This window comes from Lathamus discolor, chromosome 15, assembly GCF_037157495.1.
Source record: "Lathamus discolor isolate bLatDis1 chromosome 15, bLatDis1.hap1, whole genome shotgun sequence".
In the NCBI taxonomy this organism is placed as follows: domain Eukaryota; kingdom Metazoa; phylum Chordata; class Aves; order Psittaciformes; family Psittacidae; genus Lathamus; species Lathamus discolor.
In genome coordinates, this window is record NC_088898.1 from 5,782,760 (window position 1) to 5,801,489 (window position 18,730).

The 18,730-nt window shown below is 46.8% G+C and overlaps 1 protein-coding gene across 2 annotated transcripts; it reads right to left on the bottom strand.

Annotated features, from left to right (window-relative positions):
- Nucleotides 1-1,638: 1,638 nt before the first annotated feature.
- DOLPP1 (dolichyldiphosphatase 1) lies at nt 1,639-17,205 on the bottom strand. Of its 2 annotated transcripts, none has more exons than XM_065695964.1 (8): nt 17,113-17,205; nt 8,527-8,627; nt 6,771-6,855; nt 6,402-6,501; nt 5,481-5,579; nt 4,082-4,210; nt 3,230-3,319; nt 1,639-2,760 (listed from the first exon to the last, which is right to left on the bottom strand). In XM_065695964.1, the coding sequence occupies exons 1-8, from the start codon at nt 17,186-17,188 to the stop codon at nt 2,724-2,726; spliced, it is 717 nt and encodes a 238-aa protein (XP_065552036.1). In that variant the 5' UTR covers nt 17,189-17,205; the 3' UTR covers nt 1,639-2,723. The 2 variants fall into 2 exon arrangements, with proteins under 2 accessions (XP_065552036.1, XP_065552037.1); XM_065695965.1 differs by lacking the exon at nt 17,113-17,205 and adding an exon at nt 12,199-12,380.
- Between the last annotated feature and the right edge of the window lie 1,525 nt (nt 17,206-18,730).

Genomic DNA, 18,730 nt, shown 5'->3' on the forward strand with positions numbered 1-18,730 from the left:
ATTCCATTTCAGAAAACTAGTGGCAGGAGACTTCATACAAGTGTAGGATAATAAGGCAGAGCTCAAATCTTTTTTCCTGCACAGCACCATTTAGTTAAGAAAATCCATGGAATCACTAAGGAATTTCTACTGTATCAAGTATTGCAAAGGTTTCTAGAAAGGTACAGCAAAAGTAGGCAGAAGATGCAGATTACAAACGACTCACAGAGAACAGAGGAGAGTTTATTACAGTGTCTTACAAGAGCTCTTCTTCCTCTCCCTTACTCCTAACTGTGGAAAGCTTGGGTTTGAAGGGAACATGAAGTGGAACAGCTTTGTACACTACACCGCTCTCCATGAAGAGACGGAACCTCTTCCCTACACTAGTTCTCAATAGGTGCTTCCACAGCAGTACATTAACAGCTTAAGAGGAGCTAGGGAAGCACCAGCCACATCTGAAACAATCCACTTTTCCAGCCTTGTCCTTTGGGAAGAGTGTTGTCATCTATCTTCTGGTTTTGTGACTTGACTTCCAAAAGATAGGAAGAGCAAATAAATAGGTTTGCAAGACGTGATTAGTACCAGCTTTCCAATCTGATGGCCTGTCACATTTCAACAGAGCTGCTCTAAGTCAGATCCAATGTTATTGTGAAAGCTGCAAGATGCGTCTTTATTCTGACACACCTTCGAGCAGATCCAGTGCTCAGGTCCTTCAGATGTGAACAGGATTGCTCATGTTGCGCAAATACTAAGCAGGACCTTAAATAATAATTAGCTGTAACAACTGAAAACAGTCAGTTTACTACCCATAGCTACTGAAACAGCGATTAAACAGCCTTCATTCCTATCTCCTAGATCTTTCCACAGCTAACACTGCTTGTCCAACAGTTTCTCCAGCAGCTCCCACTCCACACGAACACACAAACTCCTATGGCAACAGGCACAGATGAAAACTTAAAAATAATCAAGATGAACAGAAACACATCTCACTTGAAGCAGCTTTATAATGCAGGAGTCTGATTAAAGTGGAGATAGTAAAACAGGCAGCAAGACCAAGATGTGACAGTTTACCTCTGCTCACATGACTGCATCGAAGGCACACCGATGACCATTGAGCCAGTTCAGAAGCTGTCCTTTATCTGTGAAAGTTCAAGTCAGTTGTGCTTTGAATAAATACTTCTCTGTAGTTACACTTGAACTGCTGCATTATATACTAGAAATACAGAAAGTGTCCATGCACAGCCCTGAAGCACTGTGAGTATAGCCCTTGCCAGGTTAACTCATGGTTCACAGAGGTTGTAGGCATCACCAGCACACACAGATGGCAGACACATTCCCACACAGAAACAGCATCCCAAGAGCGAACTGGCCAGACACAGAATCCCAACGGAAGAAGGATGGAAAGCAAAACTTGCTTGTAGGAGTTCAGCATTCAAGGTTACTGCTGCAGAACCCCAACCAAGCCAATGTAGTAAGTGGCAGGAGTCTCTGCTAGGACAAGCTCATGGGTGGATGCTAACAGGACTCAAAGGAATACTTCAGCCAGCAGCTGAGCTAGTGATTAGTCACCTGCCTTGATATTCATTTATGGTTGTCACTTTGTTCATGCTTAAAACTCCCTCCCTTAAGCTTTAACAGAAAAAGGAAAAAATCCAGTGCTCAAGACAGAGACAAGCAACTGAATTTTGTAAGGCTTTGGGCTGACTCTCACTGGAGCACAGCACTGCTTCTCACCAATGGGCTTCCTAGTGCCATTGGCAGCACGCTCAGTACAACAGAAGCTGTACAGATCACAGCAACCCTGAGGTAATAAAAGGATAAAGGAAGAGATGGAATAAACATGAGATACGTGTAATAATCTTGCCACCTAGAAGAGATTCTGAGAAAGACACTCTTGCTAATTACACACCAGGAGCAGCAGTGGAAAAAAATAATAGTCAGTATATTTCAGTTTATCCTTTGTTTTACACACACACACACACTCCCCTTCATGGTATCCGTGCAGGCTTCCCTGCCGAACCATCACTAGTGTTAAAAATCAGACCTTTATGCTTGCTTCCTATCTGTACAAAGTGCAGTTGGAATTGATTTTGATCTCCCCAACTGGTTGCAGAAAGGACAAAGTCTTCCTCTCCCTTCTGCCTCGGTCACCCCATCCTCGTATCCCTCCCTCCTAAGGAGCTTAGAGAAATAAAGCCCTAATGAAGCGTGATCAGCTTGAGATTAAGTTTTGTCCTCTTCTTCCAAAAAGAAAAACCCAGCTGAAAAAGGCAAAACCAGAACACGCAGTCAAGGCCTCACCCGCCCCAGAAACAAAAGTTCCATTTAAAAAAATAAATAAATAGTGTGTATATTTCATGCTGGAAAAGAGAAAAAAAAAAAAGGAAAAAGTTAAAAAAAAAAAAAAAAAGAAAAAAAATCACAGAAAGGATTCATTTTTGGTTTTCCCTCCCCCAAACATGACACCAGGCATTTTCTCCCCCCTTTGCCCCTGACGTAGACATGATGTTACATTCCAACCGGCAATGTGCATCTGTGTTGAAAATGAGTTTCTACTCCTGCACGGTCCCACATGCATCAGGGAGCATCCAGCTAGCTGCTAAAGCAGAGCAAAGGCTTTCAGGTTTCGGGTATGGTCCCTGCCTGTTCCTTTGGTCCATCTGTTAAAAGGCTCCTTGCTGCTCCCAGGTCTCTGCTCTTGTCTGTCTCCGTTAAAACGCGCTCTCTGGTCCCCACGCTTCAAGTCACTGCAGCTTCGTACCCAGCTTGCGCTGTCTGTTTCTGCAACAGCAACACAGAGGGGAAGGGTGAGAGGTGGCTCCAGCCCCACTGCTGGGTGCCAGGGCAGTGGGCAAAAGGAGGGAGGATTAAGGTAAGGCTCTGCTTAACCCCATGCAAAAATAAAGCTGCCCCAATCTCCACAGGGAGTTGAGTCCTTCCTGTTCTTTACAGACCTAGAACATTCACCAGGTCTTAAGTGTCCACAAGCTCACGTGGGTGCATGGTTATAAACAATTGCTTCCAAAAACCACAAGCTAGGAAGCCAAAATACTATTGAAATGAAGCATTCTTTCATCTCACACACCCCAACAGACTCCCCTTTCAGGTGCAGTAGCTAACCCACAACTTGCTAGTCCTTTACTCTGCACTATTCTACCCACAGCAGCTATCTACATATAGACAATAAACTACGAACTCCACCTGATAAGTCAAACCAGCTACAGCTCCTCCATCCCACAATAAAACTTACCTTGCTTCTGCTCTCGTGACTGTGTATTCAAACCACAGGATGTTAGGAATGAGGCTGGTATCTCGGATTAAAAAGAACTCTGAAATTGGCCTGAAAAAGGGCAAGGTGGGGGGAAACAGGGAAATGATGAGTCTTCTTCTCCATCACTATTTTGATTTAAAAAGAAACAAACAGGAAAAAAAACCTGCTCCGGACTTAACATCACTATTCCATTACTCTTTAGGCTGGGAAGAGGGCTCCTTGTTCAATTTAATCACAAAGCTCCTCTCCTTTTTAATTCCTTACACAATGTTTCCAGACTACCTCACATTTAAATGGCCTTTGCATTTTTATGAGGTCGTTAGACATTCATTAAGAAATGTCTGTTCTGCTTGAAAGGCTTCTCCAGCTCTCTGCCACACCTCAGCACTTGAGTAGGGAACAGTTGCTTGAACTTCCTCTCCTCCACCCATATGACCTACAGATACAGGATTGTTTGTATATGCATGCACAAGAAAACATGGAGGAACAAGTAGGTTACACAACACTCAGTATGGAAAACTGGAACAGAACCCAGGAATTCTCTCTTCTAATACCTTAGGTGGTTCATAAAAGCCTGAGCAGCCCATTTCCAGTCAGGGCTTGCACAGCTGCAACTAAAGGCTTGGAGCCTGAACTATCTTTATGTTTGTTTTGCATCACATGCAAGGTACATCTTTGACACTGGTTGATTACGAAACATCTCTTTTGCCAGGTAATTCTCCTACACCTGTGTTACAACTCACTGCAAAGAGACTCATTCAATGAGCAAACCAGCAATGCACAGAATGCAGCCTTGCAGGAACAGAACCTCCACAGAATAAAGAGACTTACCATGCAGCTATCCTTGGGAAGAGAGGAGTTAATATCTCTTGTGTGAAGGCAAACCAGGCTACTGCCATAATGCTTCCTGCCACACCTCCATACAAGACTTGGCTCCAGGTGTGGTAAAGCAAATAAACCCTGCAGTAGAAGAGAAGAGTCACCAGACAAGCTTTAAAACAAGAGGAGGCATGACTCAAGGGCTGATATTTCACTGGACCCTCAGACTGAGTTATGCTCCAGATGTTAAAAGTGGAGATCTTTTTCTCATTAAAAAGCTGGCAAAAAAGTGGGGAAAGCAATGGGAAAAACTGTCTGCCCTGTTACAGCAGTTTCAGCTCAGAGGGCTTTAGTTTGGGCTTAACTCACTAAACATCCACATTCTTCTTCATGCATCTCTGGATTCGTTGCAGAAGTATTACCACTGGTTCCTATAAGAGACTTCTCCAAAGCCAGCAACAGGACAAGTCCCATCCAGGCCACCAAAGCAGCAGCTTAAAGGTATTCTTCAGAACACAGACAGCATTTTTGTTATGATTTTGCTGCTTTCAAATGTGACAGCACAAAGGCTGCAGCCAAACAGAAACCTGTATTAACAGCAGCCTGCGTGCATGGACATGAGTCACATTCAGAACTCTTTTCAGCCATATATCAAAGCCATTAAGCTCATCCTCTCTGACCCTTTGCCTAGCACAGGCCACTGCATTTCCTCTGATTAATTTTTATTTGAATTAGACCATATATCTCTTATGAAATTGTCCTGTCAGAACTTTAAAGATAACCAGGAATAAGGAATCAGCTCTAATGCAGAGTCAAGAACACCAACAGGTAAGTACTTTTCTGTGGAAAACATGGCCTGAATGTGTCTGGTCTCTAGTCACTGGAGCTCATTTTATATATACGTGTGTGTGTATATGTATTTTTAATCTACTATAGGGAAAAATAAGTATCAAATATTCATTTTCTGTATTCTTCTTCATACAACTAAACCCTTCAAGTCAAACAGCTACACACATTTTCATTAACTACCACTCAAGAAAGACAATCACACTGATCAACTGTAGCAATGCACATGCTGTAGGTGCTGGTGTGCCAAGGCATGGTGCAATGCTCTCATGATTAGTGCTGGCAAGAGGGCAAGGCAGTGAGGCTGCAGCATGGCAATGGAGCCTATGAAGACTTGGTACAAGCTCAGCTGATTTGGGCTTTTATAAATGCTTCTGAAGCACCGCTCATGTAGCACCCTTGCTCATTGTCTCACGGCAACATAGCAACCTCACAAAGCTCTGACTTGTACAATGCGGTCAAGAATCACATCAGAAAGGCAGGACAAGGGATGACAGGGCTGCTGGCTGTTAAAAGGCCACAGGACTGACTGTATGAGAGCATAAGACAAACAGTTGCTCCATACCTACTATATGAGACTAGCAAAGCCACTGTGACGAGGCAGATGGACAGCACATGTCGCCATAGTAAATCCAGAAACCTCGCATTGTTTGTTTGGTGCATTCTGAAAGAGATGGAGAGCCATTAGCACAGTGGCAGGGAGCTCAGCACCCCTTAGCTCCTCACTACCTCTGAAACCCTAGGAAAGCTCTACTCCAGTGGGGTCATGGGCAGCTCGACACCATCCCAGCAGCAATCTGTCCCACTGGCAGCAGTCACAGAGAAGCCAGAAAGCCACACTTCTCCCTCTCCAGCTGTTAACAGGGATCGCTGTGATGGAAGGCAGAATGCTCACAAGTACTGCAGCTGATGGGAAAGGCACATGCTGAGCATATGCAACAGGGAGCCAAGAAGTCAGAGTCCCTCCATCATCCACTAAGCTAGGAAGAACTGTGAGTTTTGTCTTCCGCCACATTGTAGCCACAAGACAGAGCCATGCCCCAGCAGGAATTTCAGAGCAGCACAGCAGAGCATGTACAACTGGTATTTGGGAAAGGAGATGAACTAAAAGGTCATGGAAGTGGGCAACAGATACTACCTGAATGAGTGCAGATAACCCCACTGACAAAACTGAGTAGACACATGAGAAAGCAGCTCTTCTTTCCTCCTCCCTATTCCCCCCCTCTTCCCTCACACTGGTGGATCATCACAGCTTAGAAAAGGCAGATCAGGAGACCTGTACCCAGATAGGCATGGGAAGCCCACCCATACCCTTCAATCCTAACTTCAGATGGAGACAGACATGCTTCATCCACCCTAGCCACAGTAAATTGTGCAGTTCCTTAGATTTCATCCCATATGCCACTGAAGCGGCACACAGCAAGGGAGCCATCTAGTTCCGGTGTTTCAACACAGTAACAGCCAAAACCTGACACTGAATTTTTACCTTAAATAAAGGAACAGAAAGGAATAGACAGAGAAAAACCACATGAATTGGGAGTGGCTGGACGGCATCCCATATTTTGTGGTCACTGTTGAATGGGCTTCTGGGAAGAGAAGAAAAAAAGAGTATGGTCAAGGTCTACTCTGTCCATAGCAGCTGGAATGCTCCGGATGCGAAGCCAGCCCATCCTGCTGCAGTATGCACACATGAGCTCACAGGACACGGCTCTGCTCAGATGGCTCTGCCAGCCCTCTTGCACCCAAACATCCAAAGCCAACATGAGGCAAATGGAAAACACCCTCTAACCCAGCCCCCCCCGCCCAGTTAGCATTCCAAAACTCAACACCAGGACACCACTGGGTCATTCCATACCTTCACAGGGCCGAGGCTCCCGGATTACATGTTTTATTAACCAGTTCACTCCCTCATTGAATGCCAGCCCTCCCAAGAAAGAGATCTGTGAAGGCAAGACAACCATGTCATCCTATGTAGGAGATCCACCCACTTACCAGGCTCTCTCTGTTGAGAAAAGCCCAAACCATATGTTTCTTTTTTGACTACTAGAGTTAAAAGCAATGGCTTCAAAGTTCTCTACCTGAGGAAGAAAAGCATTTCTTTTTCAGCCCACTCTGTATATTTGGCAACACATTGTGTATATGCAGCTTCAGAAAGAGATTGTTATCATTGAGTATATGCAGCTTTTCAGATGATACACAGAAAGAGATTGTTATGAGGCTGGGTAACAATTTTGTTAGCATCCTTTCACCAGCAAGGGAAACAGGGCAGGTTTTAGGGGACTGCCTTTCCCAATCAACCAACAGGGGGAGTGCACGCACTGTTATTTGGGTAAATAGCCCTAAAAAGGTGACTTCTAGGCTTTCTGGCTTTTCCCTCTTCTGAGTATTTTCATCTGGAAGTTGCTGTCTTCAGCCTACAATGCAGTCCCATTCTGAACTCCATCAGACTGGCAGCAGTTATTTTTACTCTTTAATTCCACACTCCACACACCTCCCCTGAGTCAGTCCTGCTGCTGTGATCAAATTCCCAGCTGCTGCTGATACTCTGCCTCCTTAACACTCGGTCCCATTCCAGATGATGAAGCAGCTTCTCACTCTGTGTCCTGAGCTATGGCTCAGGCTGCTGCAGGCCAGCTCACATCCCTCTCCAGCTCAATGGTGATTTCCCACATACAGAACTGGAAACCAACTTCAATGCTTGTCTCCCTACCAACACCTTACAAGCCCCTGTATTCAAACCCTCATGGGTTTGCGCAATAGTTGCTTTAGGTTAGTCTCTCTTTTGGGTCAACAAGAAACCTCCGAGCTGCCAAAACTTAACAGCTGCCTCTCCTAGCTAGAATCGGCTTAACCTCCTTGTCCCATTCCAGGTCCCTTGAGCCACTGGTTCCCATGACACCGTGGCCCTATATTAGAAATCTGCTGCCAAAACCCTTTCACTGGCCCCTATTTATCTGTTTACTGAGGGCAAGTTTCACAAGAGGTTTATACCTCCTAAAGGGAATTTATCCATGACGCCGATTCCCAGCTACCTGTCAGAGCAGGCAGAAAGCATCATGTCTTATGTATGACAAGAGTCCCTTGTTGGTCATTTGGGCAGAAGCAAACCTCTTCTTCCCAGCTCTGAATCAAATACCAGGGACAGCTGCCCTCACAGACAGATCCAGTCCCTTGGGAATCTAAGTTTTATTTGGTATCGCCTTTTCTGCCTCAGTAGTTGAAATGAAGCACATCCGACTGAGTTACAGACATCATCTCCTGTATATGCTGCCCATCTTGCAGGAACCTACTAGTGCTATCTATGATCCTATTGGATCCTGGGAGTGTTCTCACTCTGCAAGAGCACTCTAGCTCCTTGGACATCTCCCTTGATGGTTTTGGACAAATACTACCCAAAACATACCACACAGTAACACATGTTAGCAAAGGCTAAGCAGTCTTTTGAGCTGGTACAAGTGATAAGTGTCTCCTGCTGTTCTTTGGCAGGAAGATCACCCTACCTAAGCTTGCTCTTTACAGAGAGGAAAAGAAGTGTGAATACAGGAACACCAGGTGACAAAGGAAAAAACTTTTGCCATAAGGAGAAGCTGGGAAGGGAGAGGAGGACTCACCGTGTGAAGCTCTCTCTTGAATATGATGAGCGTTACAAAGCCAACAATAATGAATATTGGACCGAGACTCAAATAAGCTAAAAGCTGACCAGAGAAATCACCTAGGGAAACAAACAAGAGAAACAAATCAGTGTGAACTTCACAAGCACTTGCCAGCCACCAGAGCATGGGTCACTTTGTGTTCTGAATCACTGAGAGCAGAGGGGCAAGCTCAGCACTGCAGGAAGTCTGTCTTCTGCAGACTGCCTACTGCTGCTCCAGCCCGAGAGGAGCCCAGGCAAGGACAGCAGCGCTTGCTTGCATGTGGCTTCAAAAGCAGGGATGAGAGGAACTTGGCATCACTCAGCAGAGATTCCTGCCAGCCAGCTTACAACAATGACCATGGGTGTGGGCCCAGAGTCACCTGAATTCAAGGTAAGGAGGCAGTATCTTTCCCTCTCCCTCATTGATGTTGCCTCCCAATGCCAGTAACTACCAGCAAACACTCCCCAAAGAAATCCTTTCCCACTCCCTTTCTAAAATGGGTTACTTTTCAGCTGGATCAGCTCCCTAATCTGTCTCACCATGTGTCTGCATGAACACTAGCATTAGCAAAACGGGGAGGAAATAAAGAGCTAAACATAGCAGGAGATAAAGGGAGAAAACTCACTGCTTTTTAACAAGTAGCCCACAGGTATCACATTGAAGTGACTTTAGGCTTCCACCCCTATAGCTAAGAGTGTAGTTACCCCCCCAGAGAGAACTGGGGAACCACAACAGGACCTCACAAGAGGTCATAAGGTACCTCAAAACCTTTATCCTGAGCTATCACAGACACAGAAGTAGGCAAGCAGCAGTAAAGAGCAGCTATGATCTAAGCTTCTCTTGCCTGTGTTCTATGGAAAAGAACACATACAACAGTATTTGGAGAGAAGACGTCAGCATAAATTCCAAGGAAACAAAAAATTATCACAAGTAATTTTGCTAAAAGATCAGCAGTTCCCATCAGGAGAACGAGAACTATCTACCAGACAGTAGTTGCTGCAAAATGCAGAATGAACCTACTGACCACCATAAGAGAGATGGTACTTTCTATATTGGTTCTCAGATCTTCTCCATCCCATCACTGAACACAAAAGGCTCAGCCCCCACATACATTTACCCTTCCTCCCTCCTCCCAGAAGGAAACAGGACGCCTTTGCAAGGCTGAGCATTGGATTCATTCCTAGATCAATTCCACTGCAAGAGCCTGAGTCTCCCCAGCCCACGCACCCACATTTTAAACAGCACTTGGCAAAATGGACTTTAACCTCAACCTCCAAATACTGGAGCTGATTAAAAAAGTTATTGCACTGCTACAAAGTTCACGCTGCTGATGTTATTGCAGCATAACTGTGGTTTCATCAGGTACAGCATGCAGATCCCTCCTGAATTCCAGGCTCTGGGTTAAGTTTGGGCACCAGCAACATTAGCAGCAGGAGGTTTAGTTTGCAACACCAGTGAAATTAGGGGGACTTGGAGGACAAAACCCCCAAGAACACTGGGGTTTCACTCGAAAGAGAGGATCCGGTTTGTTTTTACCTGAAAAGCATTAGAAGACACTGAAATGGGGTTTTTTTCTTGCATGATAAGGCAGGTTTGCCTTGCATCAGGTAGGTTCCAAGTGTTCCCAAAGCAAAACAGCAATGTATTATGGTAATGCAAAGTGGATGTGACAGTATCAGTTACCTGGCAATAGAGAATCAAGCCCCTTATGGTTTCATATAAATCACAAACTCTCAACAAAATTAATTCTTAAATTAAGTCTCAACTGATGAGGGAATTCATGAGACAAACCACCAACCGAAACTACCCCAAAAGCCTTAGGAATGCTTTCCAAGAGTCCCAGTTCTAGTGTTACCAGCTGAAGATGGCTCATCATTGAGAAATCACCACGCTCCAGATCCTTCACTGTTAATCCCTGGTACATAAAGGCTTAGCACTTCAAGACTATAAGCCATAATTTTGTCATGCAGAAACCAAACCAGATTATTTATCTTCTCAGAGGGGTTCTATTTCTTGTGCAGATGGTGGAAGAATACTTCAGGAGGCAGTCTTTCACTTTAAATAGCATCAGCAGTACCAAATTCAATATGTATAATAATATACCCAATAAATCAAGCCACTTGGACTTCACTGGCACACAACCCACACTCGAAACTGAAGAGAACCAGAAACTATCACTCCCAGATACTGCCTTCAGGCAGAGGACCAAATCCTTCCCTCAGACAATCTTAACACAATAGTTCCCCAAATGTATCAACTGTCCATTTAAAATAGAACAGAGATAGCATTAGTAATACTTCATATTACTGTGACTAATAGCAATCAAACAGAAATTACATTGTGAAGCCACTTCTTCTAGGGGAGGAGGCAAATAAATAGCTGTGCACTAACAGAAGGCAGCACTTGTGCTATGCCCTGGGAGATGAACTCAGTAACACCATCCCAAACATACTCACTGGATTAGCAGTTCAAGGCAGAGCTGCACCAACCCAGCTCCAAAATGACTGGAAATCCCCCGTGAAGGAGGCAAAGCAAGCTCGGAGAGAAAGGTCAGTGCTGATCCCAGGGCCCCGGAGCGTGATTGCTGTATTGCTCCTACCCACACTCACACTCCAGTGTGCTCAGAGACCTATTCCCAGGGAAAGGGGATGTGCAGGAGAGCTGACTGCCTGCAGTCCAGTCAGACCCAGCAAGCAGGTTCCCACACACATCTTTTTATAACAATTCATTTTCCTTCCTTTTACCAACACGGGAATTTAAAGCAATTCCTCCAACCAGTGAGAACAGAGACAAAGCCTCTTACAAAATGCAAAAGGACAATCTGTTTAATATACAGCTTGGGGGTTGGTTTAAATTCTCCCTTTTTTAAGTGCAGCCTTCTCTGGACATCATTTGTGGCTCAAGAGGCAAAAATAGAACCCCCACCTGCCTCATTTTTGGGCACCCAAGAACTAAATAGGTGAAACATTAAACATAGCTCAGAAGCACACTGGACTTTTTCAGCCTTCATTCAGCATCTACTTCTGCTCCAATTCAACACTTCACCCAGCTCTCTTTCCGTGGAAATATCCAAGCTTTACCACATTAGCTTAACCTGTATATAATGTGAAAATATGAATCAACAGCACTAACCACATCCTACCACAAGATCTAGCTTCACCATCACCACTTCCTATTGAAGCATCTATTTGTGGCACTGCTGCTGGTCGTGCGTGTGCTTGACTAAATGCATGTGTGCAAACTGCACAGATAACACAGGGTATGTGCGTCGCATGCATTTACACAAGCAAATGTTCATGGTGGACCATCATTCCCTTTACTTGGGCATATCCTGATATCACAAGCTGGGGGACATAAAAATATCTACAGGAGGCTTTAGATTATGGCATAAAAAGGTATCAGAAATGAAACTTCTGCAGGAAGATGAAATGTAAACCCCCACATTAAAGAACCCAAACAACTAAGTGGTATCTGCTTCTTTCAACAGCTATTACTTGGCTACAAACTGAGCCCTGCCTGCTGAGCTACCACCCTGAGCAGGAATCACAGCAAGGGTTATCAGAACAAACATTCCTATAGGAGCAACACGTGCTGATCCTGAATAGCAACAAGACCTGCTGAGCCAAAACACACACACAGCACGAGCACCTTGGCTTCGATGGGTTGATTCTGCACACTTGCCTCTCCACATCTGCAACTGAGAAAGCAGGAAGATTCTCTGTCATTCCGCAGAGAAAGGGTTTGGCAGGTTTCTCTCCTTAAAGAATGTGTCTGATGATTGTATGGGAGCAGAGGAGGTCCAGGCAGTGCCAGAGCTTTAGGAATCCCAGCTGCACTGAAGAGAGGAAGTTGTTGTTCTTTTCTCCAAATAATAATCAAAACCCCAAACAAAGCAGGAACTCCGTGTTTCTCCAGTGAAACTCACCCTGCAGACAGGAAGTCCCTGAAGATGAGTTTTAAGCCTGCAACACAGTCTCATCGCATGCAAAGCGCTGCATGCGAGAAAACACAACTTTGAGTATATGAACACGGCAGGATCTAGTTTATCGTCAAACAATACCCTCAGGCTTCGCGCGAGCCAATACGTTCAGAATCGTATCCAGTGCTCTGCAGCAGTCAAAAAAGGCAAGAAAGGCGTCTTAAAGAGCAAAACGTAAGTTAGTATTACAGCACTACAAAGCTATTATGCTATTTTGGTGTCACTATCTAAACACGGATAGTAAACACAGAAAGGCTGATAGAAAGGGGACAGAGATAACAAGTGTGCAGCAGCCATTCAGAAAATGGCTCCGATTTTTAGCTGAAAAAGGAAAAAGGATAAAAACCTTTCCATAAAGCATGAATGATAAGGAGAAGCAGACAGCAAATGTTTGTTACCTCTCAGTACACATGAGAAAGAGAGGGTTTGATGAAATTACTGAGCAGTGGACTTAAAAGCAGAAAAGAAACAACCACATTAAGTCAGAGCCAAAGATATTGCGATATCCAGAGCGGAAATGGGTTCAAAGAGCAATTAGACATTTTCAGAGTATAGCTTTTATATATCCATCAAAGGACTTAACAATCCTGATGCAATCACCAGCTGATTACTGGAAAGATATACAGAAGAAGGATTATTCCTGCCTACCTGCCAGCAACCCAGCACTGCCAGAACACTTCTTCATCTCAAAGTAGCTGCTGATATAAAAAGCACCAGGATCAAACATTTCTCAAAGCGATATCAGTATGGTATTTCTTACGCATCCTCTCAGCAGTGTGCTTTAACATACTGTCAACTAACACTGGCATTACTGGCTGCTTTTCCCTGTGTTTGGATCTTCATTACTATGGGTAATATTTCACACAGGCCTCCAAGATCACATTACTTCGACCAGTTTGGAGTTGACTAGCACAGCATTCATCCACTGTTTCTCATTTGTTCTTGCTCAAAGCTGACATGGCAGGAGAACTGAGCAGCCACACGATGCGTATTTGGCATTTCCCACTATATCACTATTGATAAGGAAACGTGAGATAAAGACAGGGACCATGAGCACCCGTCTGGAGACACCTCTCCCCTTCACATTTACAAGCAGAAGCCAAAAATGGGCTGACAAATCAGCAGTGGCTGCTTTTCACCTGGTCACAGTGAGAGGGACCATCGCTCCCGGCAGATGAAAGCTGGGATGACAGCAGTTCTGCGCTGAAGTCTTTAAAGACAGGAGATGTGTTTCAGAGCTGGTTGCCACAGCAGCTCAGCACGCTGCTTTCCAGGCCAGCAGCCTCTGGGATGAGCCAAAGCAGAATGTGTTTGCCACGCAGCAGTGTATGACATGCCAAGACAGCTTAATAATTCATGCTGGTAAAAGCAGGATCTTATTTCTTATTCTGACCCCTCTCTATCAGCACAAGGCTACATTAACTCCATTGTGCTGAGCACACTGCCAACATCACTATTTTATAAATATACATTAGCTACCAGCTTTAATGGACCTGGACTTGAGCTGTATACAGACTGTAAACAGCTTTCTAAATACAGTTAGAACACTTCCCCAAATCCGGGTAACGATATCAGACCTACCATCTTACTGCAATTCATCTGTCCAGACTAAAACGTTGTCCAGCTAGACTTTAAAAAGCCTTTGACACAGCTTCCTACAGCATTCTCCTGCAGAAACCGGCTGCTCATGGATGGGGGTATTCTCTGGCTGGGTGGCAGAGCCCAAAGAATGGTGGTGACTGGAGTTAAATCCTACTGGTGGCTGGTCACAAGTGGTGCCCCCCAGGGCTCAGTGCTGGGCCAGTTCTGTTTAATATCTTTATCAGTGCTCTGGACGTGGGGACCGACAGCATGCTCAGTAAGACTGCAGATGACACCAGATTTGGTGGCAGTGTTGATCTGCTGTAGGACAGGAATCTCTGCAGAGGGATCTGGACAGGCTGGATCGATGGGCTGAGGCCAATTCTATGAGGTTCAACAAAGCAAAGTGCCGGGTCCTGCACTTGGGCCACAACAACCCCATGCAGGCTTGGGGAAGAGTGGCTGGAAAGCTGCTCATGGAAAAGGACCTGGGAGTGCTGACTGACAGAGCTGAACACAAGCAGTTTGTGCCCAGGCAGCCAAGAAGCCAACAGCATCCTGGTCTGTATCATCACGGCCAGGGCAGTGATCAGCGCCCTGCACTGGGCACTGGTGAGGCCACACCTCGAATCCTGTGCTCAGTTCTGGTCCCCTCACTACAAGACACGCATTTCTGTCTTAAAGGTCTTTTCCAACCTAAATGATTCTATGAAAATAAACTAAGACATTTCTGTACCTCCAGCTATTTTAATGTTTTAGTCCTTTGCCTCTACTTCACAGCCTTCCATAATTATGTTTTGTCCAAACCATAGTGTTCATCTCAATACATAACCTTAATCTCGGTGATTTAGCCCCTCCACATAATCATCTTCTCCATTTGCCCATGTAAAAGCACTCAATGCAGAAAGAAAATGATCATGTTATGTCAGTTTCTTTAAGATGTGACAGATAACATTTGTGCTGCAATTTGAACCATCTACATTTCCCAAAGCAATCCAACAAGTAACGCACAGGTCGCTCTGTGTATGCTGCCAGGTTCAGATAAGGAGATGAGATTCAAAGATGAATATATCAATACCAGTGGAAAGATTCTGCACTCATCTCCCCCAAACTATCACATTAATATATCTGAGAAGCTGGATGGCACAAGAACATAAAGGGTGAAGGAAAATGCGACACAGGAGAGGAAACACCAATCTTTCACATAAAGCATCACAGAAAACCACAAACCAGACATATGGGGAGGATGGAACACAATGATGACAAGAAACAATACATTTCCACTGTTAGACATTTTCAGTGTTGTCACCCTTCAAGTCTCCTGGCTAAATGGGTATTTCCAACCCAAAAGAACCCCAGGCACTTCAGAAGCTTTAGGTATTGCACTACTGAGGAGCTCTCATCAGGAATCAAAACCCCACTACTGAATAGGACATACAGCAACACTCTATGGCAAGTTAGGGACCTGGGAGGAGAACCAGCAATGCTGAGAACACAGTTACCACCAGATCTGAGTTTGACCTGATTGTCAATACTAATGCTCTGACAATTCATACCCTGATTTTTTCCGTTCTCTTTTATCCCAACAAACAGCCAAGAACCATTCTTTTCAATCTCACCCAAAACCAGCACAAATCATCTAAAGAGGAGCTCCCAAAGAGCAGTTACTAATAGACACTGCTTAGACAACTGCTAGCCATACACAGACCCATTTGCTCTTGCACAAGGATGGATCAGGGATTCTCCCTACCACAACACGGGCAGGCAGGCTGCTGGCATGCAGTGCCGTGATGCAGGAGCTCAGTGGATCACACCACTGCCACAGCTGGAACAGCGCATCCTGCACGATGGCACCAGCTGCTTCTCAACACTCACTGTACCCAAACCCACCTCACCAGGAGCTGACCTGAATGGAGCCCTGTGCCTGCCATGCTCCTGGCATTAACCCCAGTGCTGCCTGCTCCCAGCACAGCCAGGGAATCAGAATGGTTTGGGTTGGAAAGCGCCTTTAAAGCTGATCCAGTTCCAACCCCTGCCACGGGCAGGGACCCCTTCCACTGGAGCAGCTTGCTCCAAGCCCTGTGTCCAACCTGGCCTTGAGCACTGCCAGGGATGGGGCAGCCACAGCTTCTCTGCGCACCCTGTGCCAGCGCCTCAGCACCCTCACAGGGAAGAGCTTCTGTCTTACAGCTGAACTAGAGCTCTCCTGCTTAAGCCCACCACCCCTTGCCCTACCACTACAGTCCCTGATGAAGAGTCCCTCTTCAGGCACTGGAAGCTGCTGTGAGGTCTCCACGCAGTTTCTCTTCTCCACGTTGAACAGCCCCATGTTCTCAGCCTGTCTCCATACAGGAGCTGCTCCAGCCCCTCATCACCCTCATGGCCTCCTCTGGACTCACTCCAACAGACCCTGCCTGGCAGCCAGGCCCATCTCAGAGGCAGAGACCCCACCATGCCACAGGGACACACCGCAGCCAGCCTGCCTCCTACCACACCACCTCAGACCCCACCATCACCCACACACCCAACAGCGGGCCGAGGAGGGGGGCACCCACCCCTACCCTGCTGCTGTGGGGTGCCCCAGGTGGGACCCACATCTCCAAGCCTAGGGGCAGCCTCCCACGTCCGGGGGGGCCGCGGAGCGGGTGAAGCCGCGGTGTGGGGAGTGCAGGGCGGCGAGAGGGGGGGGCCCCACGGCTCCGGGACGGGGCCGCCCGCCCCGGGCCCCTTCACCAGCCGGGACCCGGTACTCCCCGAGCCCAGCGCATGCGCAGCGCCCAGTCCCGTCCCGTTCCCCCCCCCCACCATCCCCAAACCGTGGCTCACTATGTGGCAGCGCGCCCCGGCGCACGCGCGCCCCGCCGCCTCCGGCCGGCCGCTCAATGGCTCACTATTTCGCAGCTGCCATCCCGGCCCTCGGGGGTGCCGTGGAGCGGCGGGAGGGGCCCCGTCGCAGGCAACGAAGCGGCGGGCAGCGGGGTTGGGGTGAGGCGGAGCTTTACCTGCGGGATACTCGACGTGAGTGAGGGAGACCGGCCGCCACGGAGCGGGCAGCGAGCACTCACCGACTGCGGCCATCTTACCCGGATACCGGGCCGGGCCACTGCGGCCAATCAGAACCTACTTAAGGGGCGGTGAGACCAATGGGCGGGAGCGCGGAGAACGGCGGCCCAATGACGCTGCGCGGCAGGTGAGGCGCCGGCCAACCCATAGTCACCCAATTAAAAACCCAGCCCGGGGAGCGGCAAAACCAATAAGCCACTAACATCGGCGTCCAATAGGAGGAGGGCGCAGGGGGCGGAAAAGCCAATCGGAAGAAAGGCGGGTGGCATTGCCTTAAATCATTGGCGAAAGGAGTGCTGCAGATCAGCCAATGACCAGCTTCCCTTGCCGCTAGCCAGCTGCGCCGCCTCGGTGGCTGAGGCAGGGGCTCGCTGAGGGGTCCAATGGCGCCCGGTGCCCCCGCAGCCCCGCTCCGGCCGGGCCCCCGGGCAGCAGCGCCTGTGACGAGCCCTCCTCCCCCGCCTGCTGCCGTGCGGTGCCCGCCGTGGGAGGGGCTGCGTGGGGCTGGTGCTGGGGGAGCTGCTTCATCCCCTTCACCTGCTGTCAGTGAAGCACAATGCCCTTGTGTCCTGTCGCCCTTTAAAGGGTGGTGAAGAGAAGCCTTCATTTTATAAACGGTGTTACCACAGCACAGGATTCCTGCATCGCTTAAGCCCATTCCTTAGCTCAACACACAGGCGATGAATTCCAATTTATAACCTCTCCAAAATTGAAAATGCCCTTTTTAATCCTTGTTTCAATAGCCACATCTCCTTTATAGCTCTATAAAGGACCAGCGGACATGCACACATGAAAATCCTGAAGTAAAGTCCTGGCAGAAAACAAAGTCCACCCTTCAAAAGGCATTGCAAAGACCAGGCACCACCTGGTCTAAAGGTAATAACCTTTTGTCCCCTCTCCAACTAACTTTGACCACTGCAATCAGCCCCTTGGAAGACCAAATTGAAATCAACGTGACCGCAGAGGGTAATACTTACCTGAGGAGCCCAAACCCCCAGAACACAAACTGCAGCACTCCACAAGTGAGATCCAGGAGCAGCATCGCACAGGAAAGGTTGCAGAAGGCAAAGTCACCTTTACATGAGCACATCGAACTGTTTTATAAGGTAAAACTTATGGTTTATTCCTGTCAGAATAATATGCAAGAGCAGCACAAGTGATGAACACAGGCAAGAGGGTGCCTTTAATTTGTATATATGTCAGGAAAGGGTTTCTATCCCCCCACACGTTCACCCAAACAGGGAGAAAGCTCCTTTTCCTGCAGTTGTGAAATACCTTAGATAGCAATGATGATTATGTCCCATTAATTCCACCAGGTTCTTCAAAGCTGACACGCTTCCCCCCATTGCAGGAATTAAAATAGCAATAAAGTCTTATTATTTGAAGAGCAAATATTTACTGCAGAAGTCAAGTTCGTTGCAGAAGGCTGCTGCGAGGTAGCATGAGTGATTTGCTGCTTTCATAGTCGAGTTAAATAAATCTCCTCCTTTCCAAGCTATTGAATATAGAGTTATGCTGGCAGAGTGGATTACATTTGATCTATGTACCATGACAAGT